At 69.6% G+C, this 19,758-nt stretch overlaps 1 protein-coding gene across 3 annotated transcripts in view; it reads left to right on the plus strand.

The window, feature by feature from the left end:
• Nucleotides 1-19,758, plus strand: part of RXRA (retinoid X receptor alpha) — a 75,819-nt gene that overhangs the window by 32,428 nt on the left and 23,633 nt on the right. The window contains exon 1 of one of the 3 annotated variants that reach the window (XM_037127644.2): nucleotides 12,609-12,703. The exons of the other annotated variants lie outside the window; for them this stretch is intronic. Within the exon in view, the coding sequence (XP_036983539.1) occupies nucleotides 12,628-12,703 (76 nt within the window). The 5' untranslated portion in view covers nucleotides 12,609-12,627. Of the gene's footprint in view, nucleotides 1-12,608; nucleotides 12,704-19,758 lie in introns of those variants that run through there. 3 annotated transcript variants of the gene reach the window in all.

The raw sequence follows: 19,758 nt of genomic DNA on the forward strand, positions 1-19,758 counted from the left end.
GTGCCTGTGCATTGGGCACACGGGAGCAGAGGCCCCTCAGGGACGTGAGCCGTCCTTCCTGCCCGCGGCTGGAGAGCTGTGAGGGGTCACGCCCGGGCGGTCTCCGGGCCCCTGGCTCGCACCTCCAGGTTCCTGTCCCTCACCAGCCAGGCCCCCCGGGACCTGCTCCGCCGTCTCCTGCGGCCGCGCTGCTTCCCGGGCAGCTCACCCCGCAGTTCTTGCTGACCCTGCAGGGACTGCTCATTAAGCTAATAGTCCCCAGAGCTCCCTGCCGTCAGCCGGTGGTTTCAGCATGGCCGGAGGGTCCTCGTCGATAGCGCGCTGCCTGCCGGCCTGGGTGGCTCCTTATTAAACAGACACAGTGAGGTTCGGCCTGTGGGGCTGTGCTCCTGGCCCGGGCCGCCCTTGCCCACCGTCAGAGAGACCCTGGCCCTCTGCGGGGGACAGCAGCCGCTGGCCACTTCTTTCTTGCTCTGGAGTTTCGGGGCACTCGTCCCCTCCGTTGTCACCTGCATGAGACCACAGCACAGGGCTGGTAGCAGCAAAACAGTCTCCTCCTGGGCCCCGACTCCGTGAGCTCCTGTTCCCCGAGAGGCCTCCCCGGACCCCCGAAGGAGAACATGCCCAGGTGTTGGGCCCTGCCCACTCCTGGCCCTGTGCCCTCCCTCCTGCCCCCCAAGGCCCCGGCCCAGGCTCCCTGGGCTTAGCAGACCCCGCCCCTTTCCTGGCCGCAGTGTCCAGACCGACTTTCCTGCCTGGTTTATGTCCCAGTTCACTCTCCGTCTGCCCGGTCCCCAGGCCCGGACCCTCGCCCGGCGCGCTGAGACCGCCTGTCCTTCTCTGACGAAGGCCCTGGGGTGGGCCCTCTGTGGACACTCCCGCTGTTTGCAGGTGTGGCCCGGCTGCAGAGAACATGTTGGGATTTTGAGCCCGTCGTGCTGTCATGGTGCCAGGCCCCCTTCTCTGTCCCCCCGGGCTGCTGCCTCCAGGGTCGGCCGGGCGTCGTGCTGGGCCATAGGGGTGGGGGCCCCAGGTAGGAGCGCCAGCCCCTCGGAGAGCCCGTGGCGGGCTGGAGCGCAGAGTCCTCGGGGTCATCCCTCTGGAGTGCGGGGGCCCTGGTGGTGGCCGCCGTCCACCCCACGCTCGTTTTCACCTGGAGGCCTGGCCGGACACGTGGGCCTCCCTGGCGGGGACAGCGAGCAAGCCTGGGAGGGGCCCCCAGGGCAGCCGGCCCCCTTGCTGACGTGGCCACACCTCCCAGGGCTGGCGATGAGGCGGCTTCGGACGCCCCTGCTGGTCTGAAGAGAACTCTTGTCCCCGTTCACGGCCACGGGTCGGAGGCTCCGAGCAGAGCCTGGGGGCCGTCTCCAGCCTGGGACCCCACCTTTGAAGTGGCCCCACCCTTGTCCTGTGTGTCCCTGGGGGTGAGGGCCACCCCTGAGCTGGCGGGTGGCTCCAGGGGCTGGGAGCCGGGCCCAGGGCCAGCCTCTGTTGCTCGAGGCCAGGCTGCCGGGTGGGCGGACTACCGGGGCGACCCTGTCCTGGGCCGCCGTGTGTGGAAAGCCGTCGGCGACGTGGGTGGCGGTGTTGAAACGGGTGCGCGTGGGTTTCCCAACTTCCTGCCAGCCTGTCACGGGACCAGGTCAGGGCCCTGGGTGCCGGGCCTGGCTCGCCATCCTCTCGGGGTGCCTGGCTCCCCATTTCCTCCCTACTGCCGCCCTGGGCAGTGGTGAGGGCGTGACGTGAGGGCAGGGTGGCATTACTCAGACCCACGCAACCTTGTGACCTGCTGTTTTTAGGCAGGTCAGGTGGCTGTGCAGTGGAGGGTGGGATTTGAACCCAGGCCTCGGAGCCTGGCACGTTGTGGCCCTGACGCCAAGGGTCGCGCGCCAGCCGGGCAGGTGGAGACCAGTCGGGTGTAGAGAGTGGCATCCAGGCGTGCTGGCCCCCTGCGCCCTGAGGGGCCACTCTGGACTGGGGGTGTGGGCCCCTTCCCGGGCTGACTCCCCCTCCAGAAGACGGTGGGAGGTGGGGAGCCCTGGGCGACACTTGGTGGCGAAGGCCCGGACTGGCCGGCGGTGGGCAGAGACGCTCGCCCTCCATGTCCGGGGCACCCGCCTCTGGGGAGCGTGGCCACTCTCCGTGACCTCCTGGGTGGGTGTTTTCACGCTGGGGCTTCAGTGGAGGAGGATGGGACCCCGAGAGGCAGAGCGAGGCACGCAGTGAGGGGGTAGGGGGACCAGCGTCCAGGCTGCTGGGTGGCGATGGCCACTCTCTGGGCTCCGGCCGGGTCCCTCCCGGAGGGGACGACGGCGGCGGCGGTGAGGTGCGCTCTGGGGGCGTGTCCGGCACTGCAGGTCTGTGCTCTGCGACTCCAGGCCAGTAGCCGAGGGGACTACGCAGCTGAGAGCGGGCCGGCGGGGGTGCTTCTGGAATCAGGCTGTGTGGGCAAGCGGAGCAGCCGGGTGCTGCTGCAGACCCCAGCCCGGTCCCCGGCTGGGCGGGGCCCAGGGTTCTCGGAACTTGCGGTCACGCCTGCCTAAGGCGCCGTCTGTCGCCTGTCAGCAGGGGAGGGGCCTGGAGCCCAGTCTGATGGATGAGGAAGCAGGAGCCCAGAAAGGGCGAGGGGCTGGGCCAGGGTGAGAGCGGCGGCTGCGCCGGAGGCTGGTGGTGAGGGGCGTCTGGAGACGGTGCTCCGGTGAGGTGGGGGTCTCGCGGTTGGGTGGGGAGGACGTCGTGGGCTCCAGCCACTGTCGCCCGGTGCCTTCCCTGGGACAGGGGTGGCAGTTGGAGGAGCAGTGACCCCCGACGTGGCGCTCGTTCACCCCGCACTCCTGTGCACCAGTCGTGGTTGGGGCCAGCCTCCGCAGCAGCTGCGCACCTACTGTGTGCCGGGCGCAGTGCGCGGCCTACGCCGAGACGCCCTCAGTCCGCCGTGTCCTTGGGGAGGGCTAGCGTGCCGTCCAGGTGAGAACGCTGCAGCCCAGACAGCCCACAGGGTGCACTGTGGCTCCTGGCAGGGCGGAGGTGGGACGGGGCCCCAGTGCCTCCTGCCCCTGGGGTGCCCGTGTCTGCAGACCCGTCTCCCTGGGGCTGGGGCGGCTGTGCTCACGGCAGACGCGTCCGTAGGTGTGACCGGTTCATCCCCCAGCTGTGTACGGAGAGCCCAGGATTTGCTTCGGGGGGGATGCAGGAGTCTGCTGTGTTATAGCTGGAGGGAGATGAGTGCCGCCTCCTGTGGGAAGCCCTCCTTGATATCTGCACCTGGACAGAATGCCACTTGCTCCACCTTCTTTTGCTGCATCCGTAACTGGGCCCTCGGGTTCCCGGGGAAGGCTGTCTGTCTGCCTGCCTCTGGCTGGGTGTCCCTGGGCAGGGCCAGGCCTTGTTTACCTGCCTGTGCCTGGCAGAGAGGGCACTGGGGGCATAGGTGCCCCGCTGACAAGCACTTAGTGATGCGGGAGGGGAGCTAAAGCCGAGGCAGTGCCCGTTCCTGGGGACGAGGACGAGGGCCCAGTGGGGTTGAGTCGGGTGCTGGTGGCCCCACCCAGCTGTGAGTCACAGCCGGGACTTACACCCAGGTCTGCTGGCCAAGGGCCACCCTGTGCTCCTCACCCGTGGGGACAGAGAAGGAAAGGCCAGCCTCGTGGTCACTTGTCCACTGTCTCCCAGCCACTTCTTTCACACGTGACATCCTCTAGAAGAGGAAATGCCGGCTCAGAGAGGTCGTTCAACCTGCTGGGGTTGCACAGCCTGTCCGTGCCGTGCGGTCTCTTTGGGGCCTGGTGCTTGTTCGCTGGTTCTTAAGGACTGTGGTGAACCCGCAGCCTGTACGGGCCCATTCCCAGCTCTCCTGCGCCCACCCCGTCCATCCATCCGCCGATAAGTTTCGGTTTGGCCCCAGTGGTGGGCCAGGCCCCAGGGATGCCGAGGACCCGGTGTGGCCCCTCCGACTGGGACGTCAGGCCTTGGCGGCCTTAGTCGGGAGGCTGGAGGCTCTCGGAGGGTGTGCAGCAGGAGAGGCCTCTGTCCTCGCTGGGAGAGTCCAGAGGGCTTCCAGGAAGAGGTGGTGTTTAAACTGGGTGGGAGGGAGCCAGGAAACGCGTGGGGAGTTTCTGGCCCAGAGAACAGCCTGTCGAAGCCTCGAGGCGCGAGAGCCGGTGTGTTTCTGGAGACGACCTGGTTCCCAGGGCTGGTGTTGGAGAGCGGGCACCGTGGGAGGGCGGGCGAGGTGGTGGGCGGGCAGTGGCCGTGGCCGCAGTTGGCCTGGCCACTGCAGGAGACCTTCCTGCGTACAGAGTTGCAGCAGTTTCTGGGTGTGGGGCGGGTGCCATTGGGGTTTGGGGGGCGGGTGAGCTCCCTCAGGAGGTGGAGGGGTCTCCGCTGGGCCTCAGCCTTCCTGGAGCCCGGGGCGGGGCTGCCTGGGAAGCTGGTCCTGGGCGCTGGCAGAGGCTGCAGGCAGGCCCTGTCCCGGAGCAAACCCGGTTCACGGTGGGGTCAGCCCAGGACCCTGTGGATGGGCTGCTGGGTCAGCCGGCTCATCTTACAGCCGAGGACACAGGCTGCTGCCCGCCCCCCCCCTCCTGCTCGCTTGTGTTTGGGGAGGACGTGCAGGGCTCTGGGGCAGGTGGCGTCTTAGAGAATCGAGTCTGCCTTTGGTTTGGCTCGAGCTTTCGCTGGGGGCGGCTGTGCATGTGGCTGAGCTTCTGAAAACACCCCGCCCAGCGGATAAACCAGAAGACCGGTCACCCCGCAGCGCGGTTCCCAGAGCCCTGTGCCCCGCCCCCAGCCCTGGTTAGTGAGCCGGGCTCCCGCAGCGCCTGCCTCTGTCCTGAGTAGCTCGGCGCTCGCCGCCTGCTCTGCAAACCCGGGAGCGGACTTCCTGTTCTGTGGGCTTGGCGTCTCCAGTAGGAAGGACGGCCCCCCCCCCCCCGGGGGTGGGGAGGACGAGGTTGGCCTCTGGGTAGGACTGGGGCGGAGGTCCCGTGTGCGTCACAGCTCGCCCCTCCAGCAGCGCTCACCACCCCGGGAGCGTTTCGGCCTTGGGGCTCCATGGGGCCCGCGTGCGTGCCGATGTCCTTCTGTCTACAGGCCCCTAAGCTCATCCCCCTGAGGGTCGGAGGTCTCACCAGTGTCCCGCACAGCACCGGCCCTGCGCTCCCCCTGCACCCGGGCCAGGCAGCCGTGGCCAGTCTGGCCCGGCCCTGACCTGCGGTGCGGCCTTGGCCATACTGGACTTGGTGTCTCAGCCTTGTCTCTGTGAGGGGACAACGGTGCTTGTGCAGGTTTTGGGAGAGCTGCTCAAGGTGCCTGTGCCCGAAGGCCCTGCCCCGGGGACGGTCCCTCCAGGGGGCCCTGCGGCCCTGGCTGGGGAGAGGAGCCAGTGAGGGGCTGTCCTGGGAGCAGGGACCCTAGTCTGGGGCAGACCCCCAGCCCCATGCTCCCACGCCGTGGGACCACCGGGGCCTGCTGTCCGTTCTTCCGTCTGTCCAGGGGGCCCCAGGCCGAGCTGGCCGCTGCTGCCCTCAACCAGACTGGCTGGCCCCGGGTTGCTGGTGGGCCCAGCTGGCTGTCGTCCCAGCGCAGGGGTCATGCACGCCTGACGGAGGGGCGGGTGGGGGGTGGGGGCTCTGCCTGGGGCCCCCGAGCTGGGCCTCCACTCAGTCCAGGGCGGCGGGGTGAGGCCCGGAGGGGGCGTGTTCAGAGATGCCGGCCAGGGTGCGCTGCACTCCCAGCAAACGCCCTCCGCCCGCACCCTCGCCCGGGTTCTGCCGTGTGGGTTGGCACGGACTGTGGAGCCTGCCCTCGAGCCCTGGGGCTCACGCAGCCCACCTGCACGGCTGTCTGTCTCGTTTCCTCCTGTAAGGAGGCAGCCCTACTCATTGATTGTCAAGGCCATCGAGAACGGGCCCCGTTAACCTGTTGTTGTGGGTCTCTGGCCTTGGCCGGACGTGGCCGTGGCTGCTCTAGCACAGAGACATGGGGCTGTTTTCGTGGGTCGAGGCTGCTGCTGTCCAGACAGACTTGGGTCCTGCTGCCCTCGGGCCCGGGAGGTGACTGGGTGCTGAGCGAGGCCCTGCTGGTCACCGCTGAGGGCCGGGCAGACTCTGGGTGGTGGGGCCGTGCGGGGCTGGGGGGGCTCCGTGGCTCTGCCAGCGCGAGGCCCTCCTGGACGGCTGGCCGGTGGCATATCCGAGGGCGGTTTGTAGGCTTGACCCGGCTGTGTTGCAGGTCAGGAGCGAGCTCTGCAGGGAGCTGGCAGCCGCCTCTCCTTGAGGCCAGGCGAGGGCGGGGCGGGGCGTGCAGGCCAGGAGCTCGGGTGCCCCTGGTGCCAGGCCTTTGCAGGCGTAGCCGTGTGATGCGTGGGTGCGGGGCCTGGGCAGCTGCAGCGCTTGCCTCCTGAGCCTGAGGCAGAAGCAGTGGGCACCCACCCACCCAGGGGGGTACCTGCCAGTTCCTACGGGCTCCAGGGTGCCCAGACGGCAGGCCCTGGTCCCCATCCCTGGGGAGCCGTCCTCTGGGGGACAGTGCGGGGCCGGCACCGGGTGGGGCTCTCCGCACCACCGCCGGTCAGCTCAGGGCTGCGGTTCACTGGGAAAGGTGCAGGGCATGCTCCGTCCAGGTCAGGGGTGGGCACCCGGCCCTGCCCGGCCCTGCCCAGCCCTGCCCAGCCCTGCCCGGCCACTCCGCTCCTTGGCAAGTTCGGTTCCCCATTCACCGAGGGCACTGGGTCTGGGGGTGTCTGTCCTTCTGCCTCCAGGAGTCCAGCGGGGGTCCTGCCGGCAGGTACCCCCAAGCCTCCGCCTCACGCTGCTTGTGTGAGTCCCTCGAGCTGAGCGCAGGGTGAAAGCCAGGCTGCCCTTGGCTGTGACTTTGTTGTGTTTCCTCCAGTCGGATGGTCCTGCTCCATCCTGTGCCCGGAAGGCAGGCCTGCCTCTGTCCTCGGGAGGGGCCCTGCGCCCCTGGTCTTCCTGCTGGAGGGGCGGTGGTGGGGGCGGGGCCTGTGCCGAGTCTCTGTCGGTCAGCAGATGCTGTGCCTGCAGGTCCCTGCTGACACAGCTCCTGGGACGGGGCCAGCCTCCGGGCTGTGTCCCTCCCCACGTCACTGCTGTTCCCTGTCCTGCCTGCTTGTCCTTGCATTGTTCTTCCTTGGCTTGTCCCTGGCCCTGGCGGAGACCCTGCTTTCCAGGCCCTCCCCACTCCCCGAACACCTGTGGGGACCACGCCTGGGCCTGTGGCCCGCCTCCTGTCCCCAGGGTGGTGAGCTGGGAAGTGGCTATCGCCGCCCAGTGGCCGGGTGGCCCTCCTGTGTCCCAAGCCTACTCTGGCATCTTGGAGCCGAGGTGCGGCTGCCCCTCAGAGACGTCCGCCACACTCTTCTGACCGGTGGCAGGGCCCCTCCCTCCTGTCCGCGCCCTCTGGCCGCCTCGTTCCTCAGAGGGGACAGGCCTGACCGGCAGCTGGGACCTGGGCTGGCCCTGAGAGAGGCCTTGGCCGAGCCTCTCCTGGGGGTGGGCGTCTCTGAGTGGCCTGAGACCCAGACGCTCGCAGCCTGGAGGAGACCGGGGCCCACGGGCCTCGGTGGCACGCTGTGGGGTGACACTCAGCCTCACACGGGGGCGGGCAGCGGCCCAGCGTGGATTTGGAGGGCCCAGCGCCCTCCCCGGTCTGCCAGGGGCCAATCTCTGGGTCCGGCGACTCCAGGAGGGGCGGGGGTTCTGGGCTCCTAGACCCGTTCCCCAGGACGTCCCTCTTGGCCCAGCCCTGCAGGGGCCACGTGTCCTTGGCCACCTGCCAAGCACGACCTTTCTGGGGCCCCCTCCCCAGGAGGAGCTTGGCCAGCCCCACCGGGCCCCACCGGGCCCCACCGGGCCGGGGACATGCAGTTCCCAAGCCTGTCCTGCATTTGCTGGCGTCGAGTCTGGACAGGTGCGTGTGTTCAGGGCAGCGTGCCGGCCCCGTGAGTCACCCCGATCCTGGCAGCGGGGTCGGCAGGGCCTGGCTGCAGCCAACGTGCCGAGGCGTGCTGCCGGCCTGGCGAGGGAACCCGCCTTGGCAAGGGAGAGTGGGCCGAGGGGCGTGCGTGAGCCGCCTGGAGAAGCTGGGGAAGGGCCAGCCCTCTGAAACCTCACCTCCCACCGTCTGTGCTGTGGGGTCAGGCCGGGGGGCTGGTGGCCGTGAGGAGCTGGAGCCTCCCAGGCCAGAGCTCCCCAAGGAGATGCCGCCCTAGGGCCCAGCCCACTGGGAGGGGAAGGTGGGCAGGCGGCTGGAATCAGAGTCCAGGTGCCTGAGGGTCAGTGTGCCTGGGTGTCCAGAGAGCAGATGTGGCCACGCAGGGGGCGGCCCCGGTGCAGCTGCCCCAGTGCCTGCCGTCCCCTGGCCTCCTGGGACCGACTGGCCTCCGAGTCCCCCCAGCCCCTCCTGCAGACTCCTGTCACCTGGGCCTGGCTCAGAGGTCAGACAGAGGACCCCCGCAGGGCCGTAGGGCCCCCAGTCCTGGGGTTGGGGGCTGGGGGGTCCCAAGGTGGACAGCAGCCCTGCCTCCTCCTGAGGGTCAGCACCTCACTGCCCACCCTGCGGCCGAGAGATCGGAGCCTCAGGCAGAGTGAGTCCGCCCTGCGGGGGGGGAGGGGCAGTGCGGACCCGTGCGGGCCAGAGTCGGGGTCGGGTCTTGGGGCCCACTCCTAACTTCGGGGGGCCCACTCCTAACCCTGGAGGGCCCGTGTGGACGCCGCTCTGAGGAAGGCCAGGCACGTGGGCTGGGCTGGTCACGGAGGGTGCTGGAGGAGGTGGGGGCTGCTGGGAGCCCCTGGGACAGTCAGAGGCTGAGAGGCTTCGGAGGGGGCTGGGGCTGAGGGGACCCTGCCTTCCCTGCAGAGCCTGTCGTCTGGGGTGGTGGGCTCGGACTTGCATTAGCACCTATATGGTGGGGGTCTTGTGCTCTGAGGGGGTTTGGGGGGCTGTATCTGGCCCGGATCCTTCTGTTCTGACAGGCAGGGGCAGGGAGGGCTCCCTGGAGGAGGTGTTTCTCGCAGGAAGACACAGAGGGAAGGACTGTGCCTGCTGTGAGGGCCGGGGCTGGGCCGAGAGCAGTGGGAGGCCAGGGGCAGGGCAGCGCGGGGCACCAAGGCCTTTTTGGGGGGCAGCACGCCACTCGGCACCCCGTGGCCCCAGGGAGTGACCGAAGGAGACGCCTGGGCTCCTTTTGGGTTTTTCCAAACCGACGGTCAGTAGTCTGGGGGCTGGGGCCCTCTGCCCCCGCCCATCTGCACTTCCCTCAGCAGGACCTCGCCGGGGCCGCGGGGGCTCAGCGCACAGTAGGCGCTCTCGAAGAGGCTCCTCCTGTTTCCACGGGTGCCCTGGGGAGCAGGGTCCCGGTCCTTGAATGTCCCTCCCAGTGGGACTGGCTGAGGTGGACCCGAAACGTCCCTAGTGCCGGCTGCTAGGCGTCAGTGTTGGGGACCTCCTCACCCCACCCCCGTCCCCGGACCAGGTGTGTGTGGCATGCCTGCGGTGTTGGCGAGAGCCCTTGGTCCCTGTCTTCACCAGGCTGGGGACAGAGGGGAGGGGCAGCTGGCCAGCGTACCCCTCCCCTCACGTGGCACCCCCACCTCCCACCCACCCCCTCTTCCCCGAGGCTGCTTGCTCTCCCTCTCGTGCTGGCCGGCTTGCGGAGGAAGGAAGCTGAGGTTTGGGGTGTGTGTGTGTTTGCTTTTGACTGGGCTCCAGGGGCACTGGCCAGGGCCAGGGCAGCAGCCTCTAGCAGCTTCGTGTGGAGGGTGTGGCCCGGGGAGCGGAGGGGGCCTCGGCAGGGCCTGAGGCTTCCTGGGGTCCAGGAACTGGGTGCGGGGGCAGGTAGGTCCGGGTCAGCGGGTGGGAGTGAGAGGGAGGCCCAAGGGCCGCCATCCCCCAGACGTTACTGGATGGGTGAGGTGGGTAGTGGCAGAGGGCGCAGGGAGGGCCCCCGTGCTTGGAGGGAGCAGCAGGCCTGCGGGTGGAGGGTGCAGTGGGGGAGGGCGGGGCCCTTTGGGCCCCCCAGCAGCCCCGCGGGGTGCGGGGGGAGCTGAGCCTGGGGGAGCAAGTCCAGGTGGCCGGGGCGGGGCCCTGCCTCTGGTCTGTACTGCTTTCGGTTTTCCACGGTGAGAGCTCCTGCCCCGGCCCCCCTCCAGCCATCCCTGCCCCTGGGTGCGCCGGGGGTCCCCGGCCTCCCTCAGCCCTGACTCAGGGCTGTGTGACCCACACAGGCGTGGCATCTGTGTGGACATGGGTGGGCATGGCCATCTGAGCCCGAGGCCTTGTAGCAGCCTCCCAGGTGCCAGTGTGCAGGTGGGCTGCGGCGGGGACGTGTGTCTAGGCTGCGCCACCCAGACAATGGGACAGCTCTGTGCCTGGTCTCCTAGACCAGCTCTGCAGCCCTTCTGGTCCCTGGCAGGCAAGCGGGGGTGGGAGAGGGCCCAGAGAGGGGGTCTTCCCATCAGTGACCAGCCATGGAGAGGTGGAACAGCGTGATGTGGGACCTTTGGGGTCAAGGTGGTGTTTGGGGACCTCGGAAGAGTGTTGTGAGCCGAGAGCTGGGAGGCTGGTTGGGGTGAGCCCCGTGTTGGCGGAGGGTGGTCCCTCAATTCTGAACCCGGCTGCCCCTGCGTGGCCCAGGACGCACCCCTCCTCCTGGAGTCGGCCTCCACCAGAGGGCCCTGATCCGGGCGGTGAGGGCCGAGAGGGTCCCGCAGGAAGCTCCCCTCCCTGGGTGCGCCGGGCCTGGGGGCAGCTGAGGGTGGCCTGGGGGTCCCGTTGACCACCGGCCGCAGCGGAGTCGGTGTGGCCTGCCTCTTGGGAGCAGAGCTGGGACCTGGTCCCCGTGAGGGTGCAGTGGGCCCCCCTCCAGGCAGGACGGCGCCACGCCCCACCCCTGCCCCCCGCGGGCTTACCCAGGTGTGGCCCAGGCCTCGAGCCAGACCAGGCAGGCGGCACGAAGGCCTGAGTGAGGGTCCCCGCGGGCGGACGTGGAGGAGGGACAGTGGTGGCCCCAGGGACTGCCCAGCCGGAGTTGGGCTAAAACGAGGCCACCGTGGTGGGGGGGGGAGGTGTCGTCATGGAGACAGGACCTGCCCAAGGCACGAGCCTCACCAGATAACTCAGGAGGTGGCGTCCCACCTGCCCCCCCCCCCCCCGCCCAGAGCTGGGGGTCCCGATCTCTACAGGGCAGCGTCACCCGGAGCCTCTCTGAATCCTCCTCGAACCCCACCCTCACCCACTCTCCGGAGAGCGGGGGCCTTCACAGGTGCAGTGGGGCGCCGCGGGGGGGACCCTTGCAGAAGTGGGGTTTCAGGTGTCAGTGTGAGCAGATGGGGGTCAGCTATGCCCTGGGGCCAGGGTCGCTGGCGGGGAGGCCGAGGCAGGGCTGCCACTGGGCTGTCAGCGTGGTGAGCCCGGGCATGAGGCTGCGGCCCTGGTCTTGGGGTCCTGTGGGAGGGGCCCCTACAGCGAGGTGCCCGTGGCTGGCGCCAGGGCTGTCGTGGGCAGCAGGGTTTCCAGGTGCCGGGGCGCTGTCCGGGCATCAGCTGCGTGTGGTCAATGTCCGTGTGCAGCCTCGGCCCCTGGGGTGGGCACAGAGGACCCCCCACGGGCCTGCCAGGGGCAGACAGGGCTGAGGGCTGGGTGCGGTAGCCCCCGTGCCTACTCCCTGGCCCCAGCCATTGGCTGATGGGCCACAAAAGGCATTCTGTGCCTCCGAAGAATGACCCCGTTGCGTGGCTGGAGGGCAGCCAGAAGCCATGACGGCTCCCTCCCTCCATGCTTCCCATAGAGCCCATCCGAGGTGCGGCCCCGCCCTTCGCATGGCACCTGCCCCGGGGACCCGTCTCCCATCCCAGAGTCCGGCCGCCTGGCCTGCCGGCAGTCTCCCCTGCAGCTGGTGGCTGCTGTGCTGGGGCTCTGTGCAAGGAGGGGACCTGCGGGTGTGCAAAGGCACCTGCGCCCCCACGAGTGCTCCTTGGGCTTCTCCTGGGGCCACCACCCTGCCCCTGGCCAGGCTGAGTGGAGCACAGCGTGTCTCGTGACCGAGTGGTCCCGGAGCACCAGCCAGCAGGCGCTGCTGGGGGCTGAGTCCCGCCACTCCGCCTTCACAGCAGCATGAAGAGGGGTGGCGGGCCCAGCCAGGCAGCTGTCCGGCGGCGAAGGGGATTTAGACGCAGGTCTGCCCGCTGTCTCGGCCTCGCCCTTCCCACCTGCCCCAGGCCCGGTGGGCGGCGCTGTGCTGTCTGCAGGCCCAGGCTGTCGTGCACAGATTGAGGAAACGAGCCAGGGTCCCTGTCCTCTTCCAAGAAGCTCTTGGCTTCGGCCAATGGGAGCTGCCCGTGGTCACAGGTGTCTGGGTGAGGGTGGCGGGCCGGGCGGGCCCTGGGAAAGGGGAACTCAGCCGCCGGACCAGCCAGAGCGCCACTGGTGCCCGGCGAGCTCCCAGCGCCTCGAGGAGACACCCGCCCTCCTGGGCCGCCTTCCTGCCAGCCGGCTCCTGCTGCTCACCCGGCCACCATGCTGCATCGCCGGAGGCTGCGGGACCCCGAGCCCGGGGGCCCGGGACTGGTGACACCGTCGCCGTGGTGGGACCTCTCTCCCGCCCTGGCCATGAGGCTGCACCTCCTGGCCTCTCTTTCGGGAGGTGGCCTGGGCTGGCGGGCAGGAGACCGCAGGTGGCTGGCAGGTGAGGGCCAGGTTTGCTGGGCACCGGGAGCAGCGTGGCCTGGGAAAGGCGCCCAAGGCCAGCCCACGGGGTGTGGAGTTCAGGGCGGGTGCTGGGCGCTGGACGTCTCTGTGGAGCGCGCCCTCCTGACGCTCCATCGCTGTTGCCGGGCGTGCCGGGTGCCCGCTGTGCGTCCCCCATGTGCACCTGTGTTCGAGGCTGAGGCCGGACCTGCTGGGCTCTGGGCTGCCCTGGGCACCCAGGCTGGCGGGTTCCGAGAGGGGAGGGGCAGCGGCTGGCTCTCCTCTTTTCGCCTGGATGCTCTGCTGGGCCCCTCTGGCTCCGGCTCATTCCCTTTTGCAGAGATGGACGCTGAGGCTGGGGCAGTGGGGCGAGTCTAGCTGGAGGGGTGGCAGACTGGCCACCCTGGGGGCCGGCGCCTGCAGCCTCTGTGAGGGAGCCGCAGGGGCCTGGACTTCCTAGGGGCGGCCTGGGCCAGGGGGGCGCTCCTGGGTCCTGGCTCGGATCCCTGTGGCAGGGCGGGAGGGTGTGGGGGAGGCACCCCCCCAGGTGGCCCCTGGGGAGGACATGCTCTTGAGGGCCCAGGGCCTCGGGGACAGGGGGGCTCAGAGGTGGGACGTGTCCTCTCCAGGGCCACACAAGACCTGGCCAGCCGGGTGGCAGCTCGAGCCCCCCTTGCCTTCCGGGGCTCTCTCAACTCCTTCCCAGGTTGCCAGTGGTTAGCCCTTTACGTGCAGGGCTCTTGGCTGGGGTCTCCGTGGAGGGGGTCGCGGCCGGCCTCCTGTGCGCCGCGTGGGCCGTGGTGGACGGGGCAGCCTCTGGGATGCCAGGTTTGGGCCCAGGCACCCTGCTATCTCGATGGGCACCTGCCGTGACGCACCCTTCCCTGCACTCCCCTGGGCAGGAGTTCCGGGGACAGGCGCCCAGGTGTGTGGCTCTGCTCGCTGTCCCTCGGCCAGCCCTGCTGGGCAGTGACCTGGAGCAGGTGCTGGGCTTCCCGGCGGGGCTCCGCTGTCCTTGCCATGTGCCCGGGAGGCCGGCCACCCGCCCCTGCAGCAGAGAACTCAGACCCGGGTTGGGACGGGGCCCGTCCTGTTGTGGATCCTGTTGTGGAGGTGTCGGCGGGGGGCTCGGTCCCTGCGGGCGTCCCTCTCTCCCCACCTCGAGACCCCAACGGTCCTCTTCAGCTCCCGGCTCGGGTTTCTTTTCCTGTGAAATGGGTATGGAAAGGGAAGTTTCCAGACCAGATTCTCGATGTGACCGAAGGTCATGGTCCCGTGTGACTCCTTGTACGCAGAGTGAGCCCTGGGCTGCAGGCCCCGCTGCGTGTCCATGTGCCCGTTGGGGGTCGTCGCGGGCTGTGTGTGGCTGGGCCCAGCGCGCTCATGCCCGCAGGTGTGCCGAGCGCCGCCCCGGCCGCATGCGGGACAAGAGCGCCGGCCTTTGGTCCTTCCTGCCTGGAGCCTGCTCGTGGCTGCTGGGTGTCGGACTCCGGTCTGTTCTCGGGGGTCGCCCAGGGCGGCCTGTCAGCTCTGCACGGGTGCTCCCGTCACCGGCTGTGAGTGGGTACGTCCCGAGTTCCCGCTCGCCTCTGTCCCTGGTCCGGGGCGGCAAGGGCTTTGTGCTGGGTGGAGTGAGGCTGTCGGTGGGTCCTTTCTGTGACCACAGGTGACAGCTGAGTGCCCGTGGGGCGTCCGGCAGGACCGTGTCCCCCTACTCGGGGGGCTGCTGCTCCTCGGAAGGTGCGGGTGCTGGGGGTGGGTGGGTTGACGCTGTGCAGGCAGGTTTCTGGGTCCCCCCCCCCCATGCCTCCCTACTTTCTCCGGAGGGCGAGGGGGCTGGAGGCTGCGGCCTGCCTGGCTGGTTCCCCGGCTTCTGTGCTGCCCCCCTCCCTAGGGAAGGGGTACGGTTGCCGGGGGGGGGGCGGGCATTGGTCACTTGACCGGCTTGTGGTGGGCACCCAGCTCCCCCAGCCCGTGCCCCGGACGTTGAAGTAGGCCCACTGGACGCCCCTCATGGACGCGATCTGCACCCGACCCCGAGGTTGGCAGTGTAAACGTGCTTCTCCCGACCCCTCCCTCACATTGACCCTGGCCTTGGCCACCCCGGGGGTGCTCGTGGGACCCACAGACATGGACGGTGGCAGGGCCGAGAGGGCCGGGAAGGGGCGCTGTGGCGGGGTCTGTGTGGGCGAAGGGCCGGGAGTGGGGCTGAGGCTTCGGAGTCGGTGGTGCAGTGGGAGCTGTGGGAGGTCCTGACACTGGACCGTGGCCATCCTGCCAAGTGGCCAACGGCGGGGATGGCGGGGGGCAGGGCGTGCTGAGCTGGCTGTGGCCAGGTGAGGCTCTTGGGCACCAAGGGGACGGTGGGCGTCCCGGGCGGCAGTGTTGTGTGGCTCTCCGGGGTTCTCCGGCAGCCTGGCCGCCCCCTTCTGCCTGGAGGCCCTGCGGGCTGAGGGGTTGGCCCGGTGCTGCCATGGTGCTCGCTGCAGCCACCTCCTGGGCTCTCGGGCACCTCTCAGGGCCCTCATGTCTGCAGGGCCGGCCGTGGGTCCCGTGGCAGCCTGGCTGCCGCCCTGAGCTGTGTTAGGACTGCGGCTACCTTGGGTCGGAGACTCAGGGTCACCGCTTGATGCTGCGTGAGGACGGGGTGGAGGCTCTGGGTCTGCATCCTGGGCTCGTGGCCTCCGCCCTCTGCCTGTCCCTGCCCTCGCCGGCCACCTGGAGGGGGGAAGTGGAGGGCAGACCCTGGCCCGTCACGGGTCCCCAGGGTTTCCCGAGGGCTCAGAAACTGCTCTGTGGGGGTGGGGGTCTCCCCGAGAGCGGGCAGGGCCTTCAGCGGGGGGCGGGGTGCGGCGGTGTGTGGGGTGGGGCTGGGAGAAGGCAGGTCTGGGTGCAGTGGGGCTGGCTGGCTGGGGAGGGGGCTGGCCGCTGGCCGGTCTGGGTGCCCACCACTCGGGTCGGGCCCCTGTGAGGGGTGGTGCCCCCGCCAGGTGGTGGCGGGGAAGCCCCGTCTGGGTGGGCGGATGTCCGGTTCTCAGTCTGTCTCACAGGTGAGGCCCTGTCTCCCGTCTGCAGAGGCCTTGCCAGCCCGGCCCCCACACACGACAGGCACCAGACGAGCTGCGGCTGAGTCAGTGTGTGTGGGCGAGCCGGTCTCCGCCGAGGGGTGGTGCAGGGCTCGTGTGCCTGGCAGCGGCGGGGCGTTCAGAAAGCCCTCCGTGCACCGGGGGAGCCCAGCAGAGGCTCTGTCCACCCCCTGCACGGCCCGTGGCAACTGCACCCGGAGCTCTGCGCATCCACGCTCGTGCTGGGGATGGCCACGCTCAGCGGGCTGTGGGAGGACTCGGGGACGTCTCCGGGAGAAGTCCGCCCGTGGGGGCCCCTTTCCCCAGTCTGTCCCAGTGCTCTGCCTGGCCGGCCGCCTGGCACCACCGCAGCCAGGGCCTCGGCCTCCCAGTCTGCAAGGTCGAACCCGGAGCCCGGGGGACACACTGGGAACTAGAGAGAGAAACAGCTGGAGGGGCGGGAGGCACTGGCGTTCCGCGACAGAGTGGCGGGTGGCGGGCCTCCCCGCCAGCGAGAGCAGCACAGCTCAGAGTGAAACGGGAGTCGCTTCCTTTCCTGTTCAAGAGAAGCTGCCTCAGCCAGCCTGCAGGCTTCTGCGGACAGGTCGGGGTTTCACCAGGAATTCCCCCCGCCCCGCCCACGCTCCTGCGCTGTCTGGGCGGGCACCCAGGAGGCGCCGGGGGCCGTTTGGGGGGCCTGCCTGCAGGGGAGGCTGCTGTGCCCGGGAGCCCCTGCCTGGCCTCGGAGAGGTGAGCGCGCCCTCGGCCCCTGCTCCCCCGTCGTTCCCATGGTGGTCACTGCTGCTGGGCCCTGGGGTCCATGCCTGGCCACTCCAGCTGGCCGTAGTGGGGATTCTTTGTCAGGGTGAAGCACGGGGTGGCAAAGGGGCAGGAAGCCAGGCTGGGGAATCGGCCTCCCTCCCCGAGCCCCTGTCTGTACTTGTGGGCCCTACCTACAGGGACGACGGGACAGAGCTCTTGTGACACATGCCAGCAGGGTGTGGACGATGCAGATGCGTCCCCGGTGCTGGGTCCCTCGGCCCTAGGGAGCCCTCCTACCCACCGTGGCTGCCCTGTGGGGCAGCCCCGCCACCGGGACCCACCGGCAGGATGGAGGCCGCACTGTAGGCAGGTTGATGTCAGCTGTGGCCCACTCCAGCGCCCCCTCCAGCGCCTGTGCCTCCGCCCCAGGGACCCGCACAGGCGGGGGGCGGGGGTCGGCCATTGTCCACCCCCCAGTGCAGCTCCTGTTAGGCCACTGAGCAGGGGGCGTGGCCTGGCAGTCCAGCAGCAGTTGGGGTGGTCTGCCTGCTGCACCCGAGGACAGGACAGCTGTGCGTGGCCTCTCCTGGGACCCTTGGCATCTTTCTGGGTGGGTGTCCCTCTGCCTTGCTCCCCCCACCCAGCGGCACCCCCGCTGGGGGCTCCTTTCTGGAAACCAGCTACGTGGGACCACTGCTGGATGGGGCGTGAGCTGGGCACTGCCGGTCACCGTGCTCTCCTGATGTTCCCCCTGGTGCTGGCCATGTGGGTCATCGTCACCTCCAGGTCCCTGGGGTGGGTGGATGGCCCCCTCAGTGAGGTCACATGAGTCCTTGTTATCCCCCAGCTCTCTCTGGGGTGGGGGGCTGCCTTGGAGCCGTCCTGAAAGGTCTGGCCTCAGGTTTTGGGGCCCCAGGCGAGGGCCTTGACCCCTGCCTGTGCCCCGAGGACAGGCCACCCGGGAGGTTTCTTCCCCGAGGTGGATGGAGAAACGGCGCACAGAGTGGGAGCTGGGCCTGGGACCCAGCTCTGGAGATGAGCCTGAGTCCCGAGCCCTGGCCCAGTCACTGCAGGTTCCGCCCGCCCCCCTCTCCCCTGCCCAGGCCTCTGGGAACAGGCCAGCCTGCTGGTCCTCGCCAGGGGCTCTGCCTGTGGTCACCTGGCTTCTCCTGACAGATGGGCCCTGCCCTGAGGTCTGGGAATCCCTGGAGTCACAGGGGAGAGGGCGGGGAAGGCGGGGGCTGGTGCTTCCCGGGCGGCAGGCAGGACGGGGCTGGGGCGGCTCCTGCAGCCAGGAGAGCTGTGCGAGCTTCCCCGGCAGCACCAGGCCGCCCTGTGCGCCTGGTGGAGGGGCGTGACCCAGCCAGGGGGCTGGGCCCGGCCCGGGGAGCAGGGCTCTGGTGGGAGCCTGGCCCCAGCCTCCGTGGCGGCTGGTCGGCTTGCATCCTCACCCTGCACCTCTGTCCCCCAGCACAGCTCTCTGAGCTGTGGAGAGCTTCGGGACCAGCCGAGTCTGTCCTGCGGTGGCTGGAAATGCCCCAGGTTAAGTGTGCAGCTCAGCCCCCAGGTGTCCCCGGGGTAGTGCTGGCAGTTGGGTGGCCCCGACAGCGCCCACTGCAGGCCGTGGAGGGGAAGGCAGTGCAGCTACATTTGCCTGACGGGGGTCCCAGCCCTGGAGGCCTGGGGGTTTGGGGGCAGGGTGGGCCTGGGGTGGGACCGCCTCCTGCAGAGGTGCCGGCCCCAGGCCTGTGAGTGGGTGCCGGGCCTCCCAACTCTTTCCGGAACGGCTCCCAGGCCTGGCCTGACTGGTGATAGCGAGCTGCCGCCGGCCACCCCTGCCTCCCGGCTGCGCCCCAACTTCCCCCACCGTGGCTGCGCCCCAGCCGCACCTGCCGCCGCTGGGCTGGACCACAGCGCCCCTGGGTGTGCGAGTGGGCTGGGCGAGGGTGGCCGTCGTCCTGGGCAGCACTTCTCTTCCTCCTCTGGCGCCTCACAGCCCTGGCCTGCGCGGTTTGGCCAGCAGACCCCAGAGCTGTTCCTGTGCCACTGTGGCCGAAACCCGCTTAGTGTTGCCATCGGTCCGCCTGGGCCTCGGTGTTTGGTCTGTGCAGTGGGGGCAGGGTGAGGGTTGCCAGGTGGCGATGGTGGTGATGATCAGTGATGATGGTGAGGATGATGATGGCGGATGGCCACAGTGCAGGTGTGTTGGTCACCGAGGGCTCACGGTGCAGACACCTGCCCCCTGACCGCATGTGGAGAGCCGTTTCCCTGCTTAGACCCTTTGGGGCTGCCGGGGCCCGTCACCATGAGAGGCATTGGAGAGGGGCTTGCCCTCTGCCCTGGAGAGTCGAGGTGGGTCAGGACTGAAGGCCTTTGGGTTGGTGTCATGGGCTGGCACCAGGAGGTACAGCTGTGTGGGTCCCCCTCCCCCCGCAAGTCATGGGGGTCCTCGGGTGAGGGCCCGGCAGGAGCCCCGCGGATCTGGGTTGAAGACCCTCTTCCTTTGTCTTTTGTCTGTTTTCCTTGCGGGGGGGGGGGCCAGCTCCTGGTCCGTCCTCTCTGCCACGTGCCCTCTGGTGTCGGGGGCACTTGCCTCCTCTTCACGCCCCTCACTTCCCCGCGTCTCCCAGGCTCCTGCTGTGAGCCGCCCCTGACCCTTCACTGGGTGATGTGGGGGTTCCCGGGGGGAGCTGGACGGGTCCTCGCCATTGAGTCCTCCTGGTTTGGTGGGGCAGGGGCGAGGGGCGAATTCAGGGGAGTGCTCCTGACGCTGGCGTCCTTGACCTGGCCAGGGGTTGGCGAGTGGGTCGGGGGGACTTGGCACTCCCTGAGGTCTTGTGCTCAGAGTGACCCTGGGGCCCTGAGCTCACGGGATGGCGGCCACATGGGTGGGCAGGGCCTGAACCGGTCCCACCCACCCGGGTTCTCCGGGGGGCACCTGACCCTTCTCAAGCCCTGGGCAGAGCCTCGGTCTGCCTGGGTCTGCGGCCCCTGGTCGTTCCAGGCCCCTGTCTGACCTCAGAGCCGGCCCGGGAGTGGTGTCTGCACCTCACTCAGCAGAGCACCTGCATGTCCTGCAGCCTTAGGCGTCGGGCCCCTGGCTGCAGCCCAGGACCCGGGTGGGCAGTGCTAGAAAGTGGCACTTGGAGAGGCCAGCTGGTGGTCTCTGTGGAGCCGGTGGCGGGGAGCCCCTGTGGGGCGTCCGGGGGCTGAAATTCCTTAGAGC

The sequence above is a fragment of the Artibeus jamaicensis genome, unplaced genomic scaffold (genome assembly GCF_021234435.1).
Source record: "Artibeus jamaicensis isolate MK-2021 breed Jamaican fruit bat unplaced genomic scaffold, CSHL_Jam_final contig_471, whole genome shotgun sequence".
In the NCBI taxonomy this organism is placed as follows: Eukaryota; Metazoa; Chordata; class Mammalia; order Chiroptera; family Phyllostomidae; genus Artibeus; species Artibeus jamaicensis.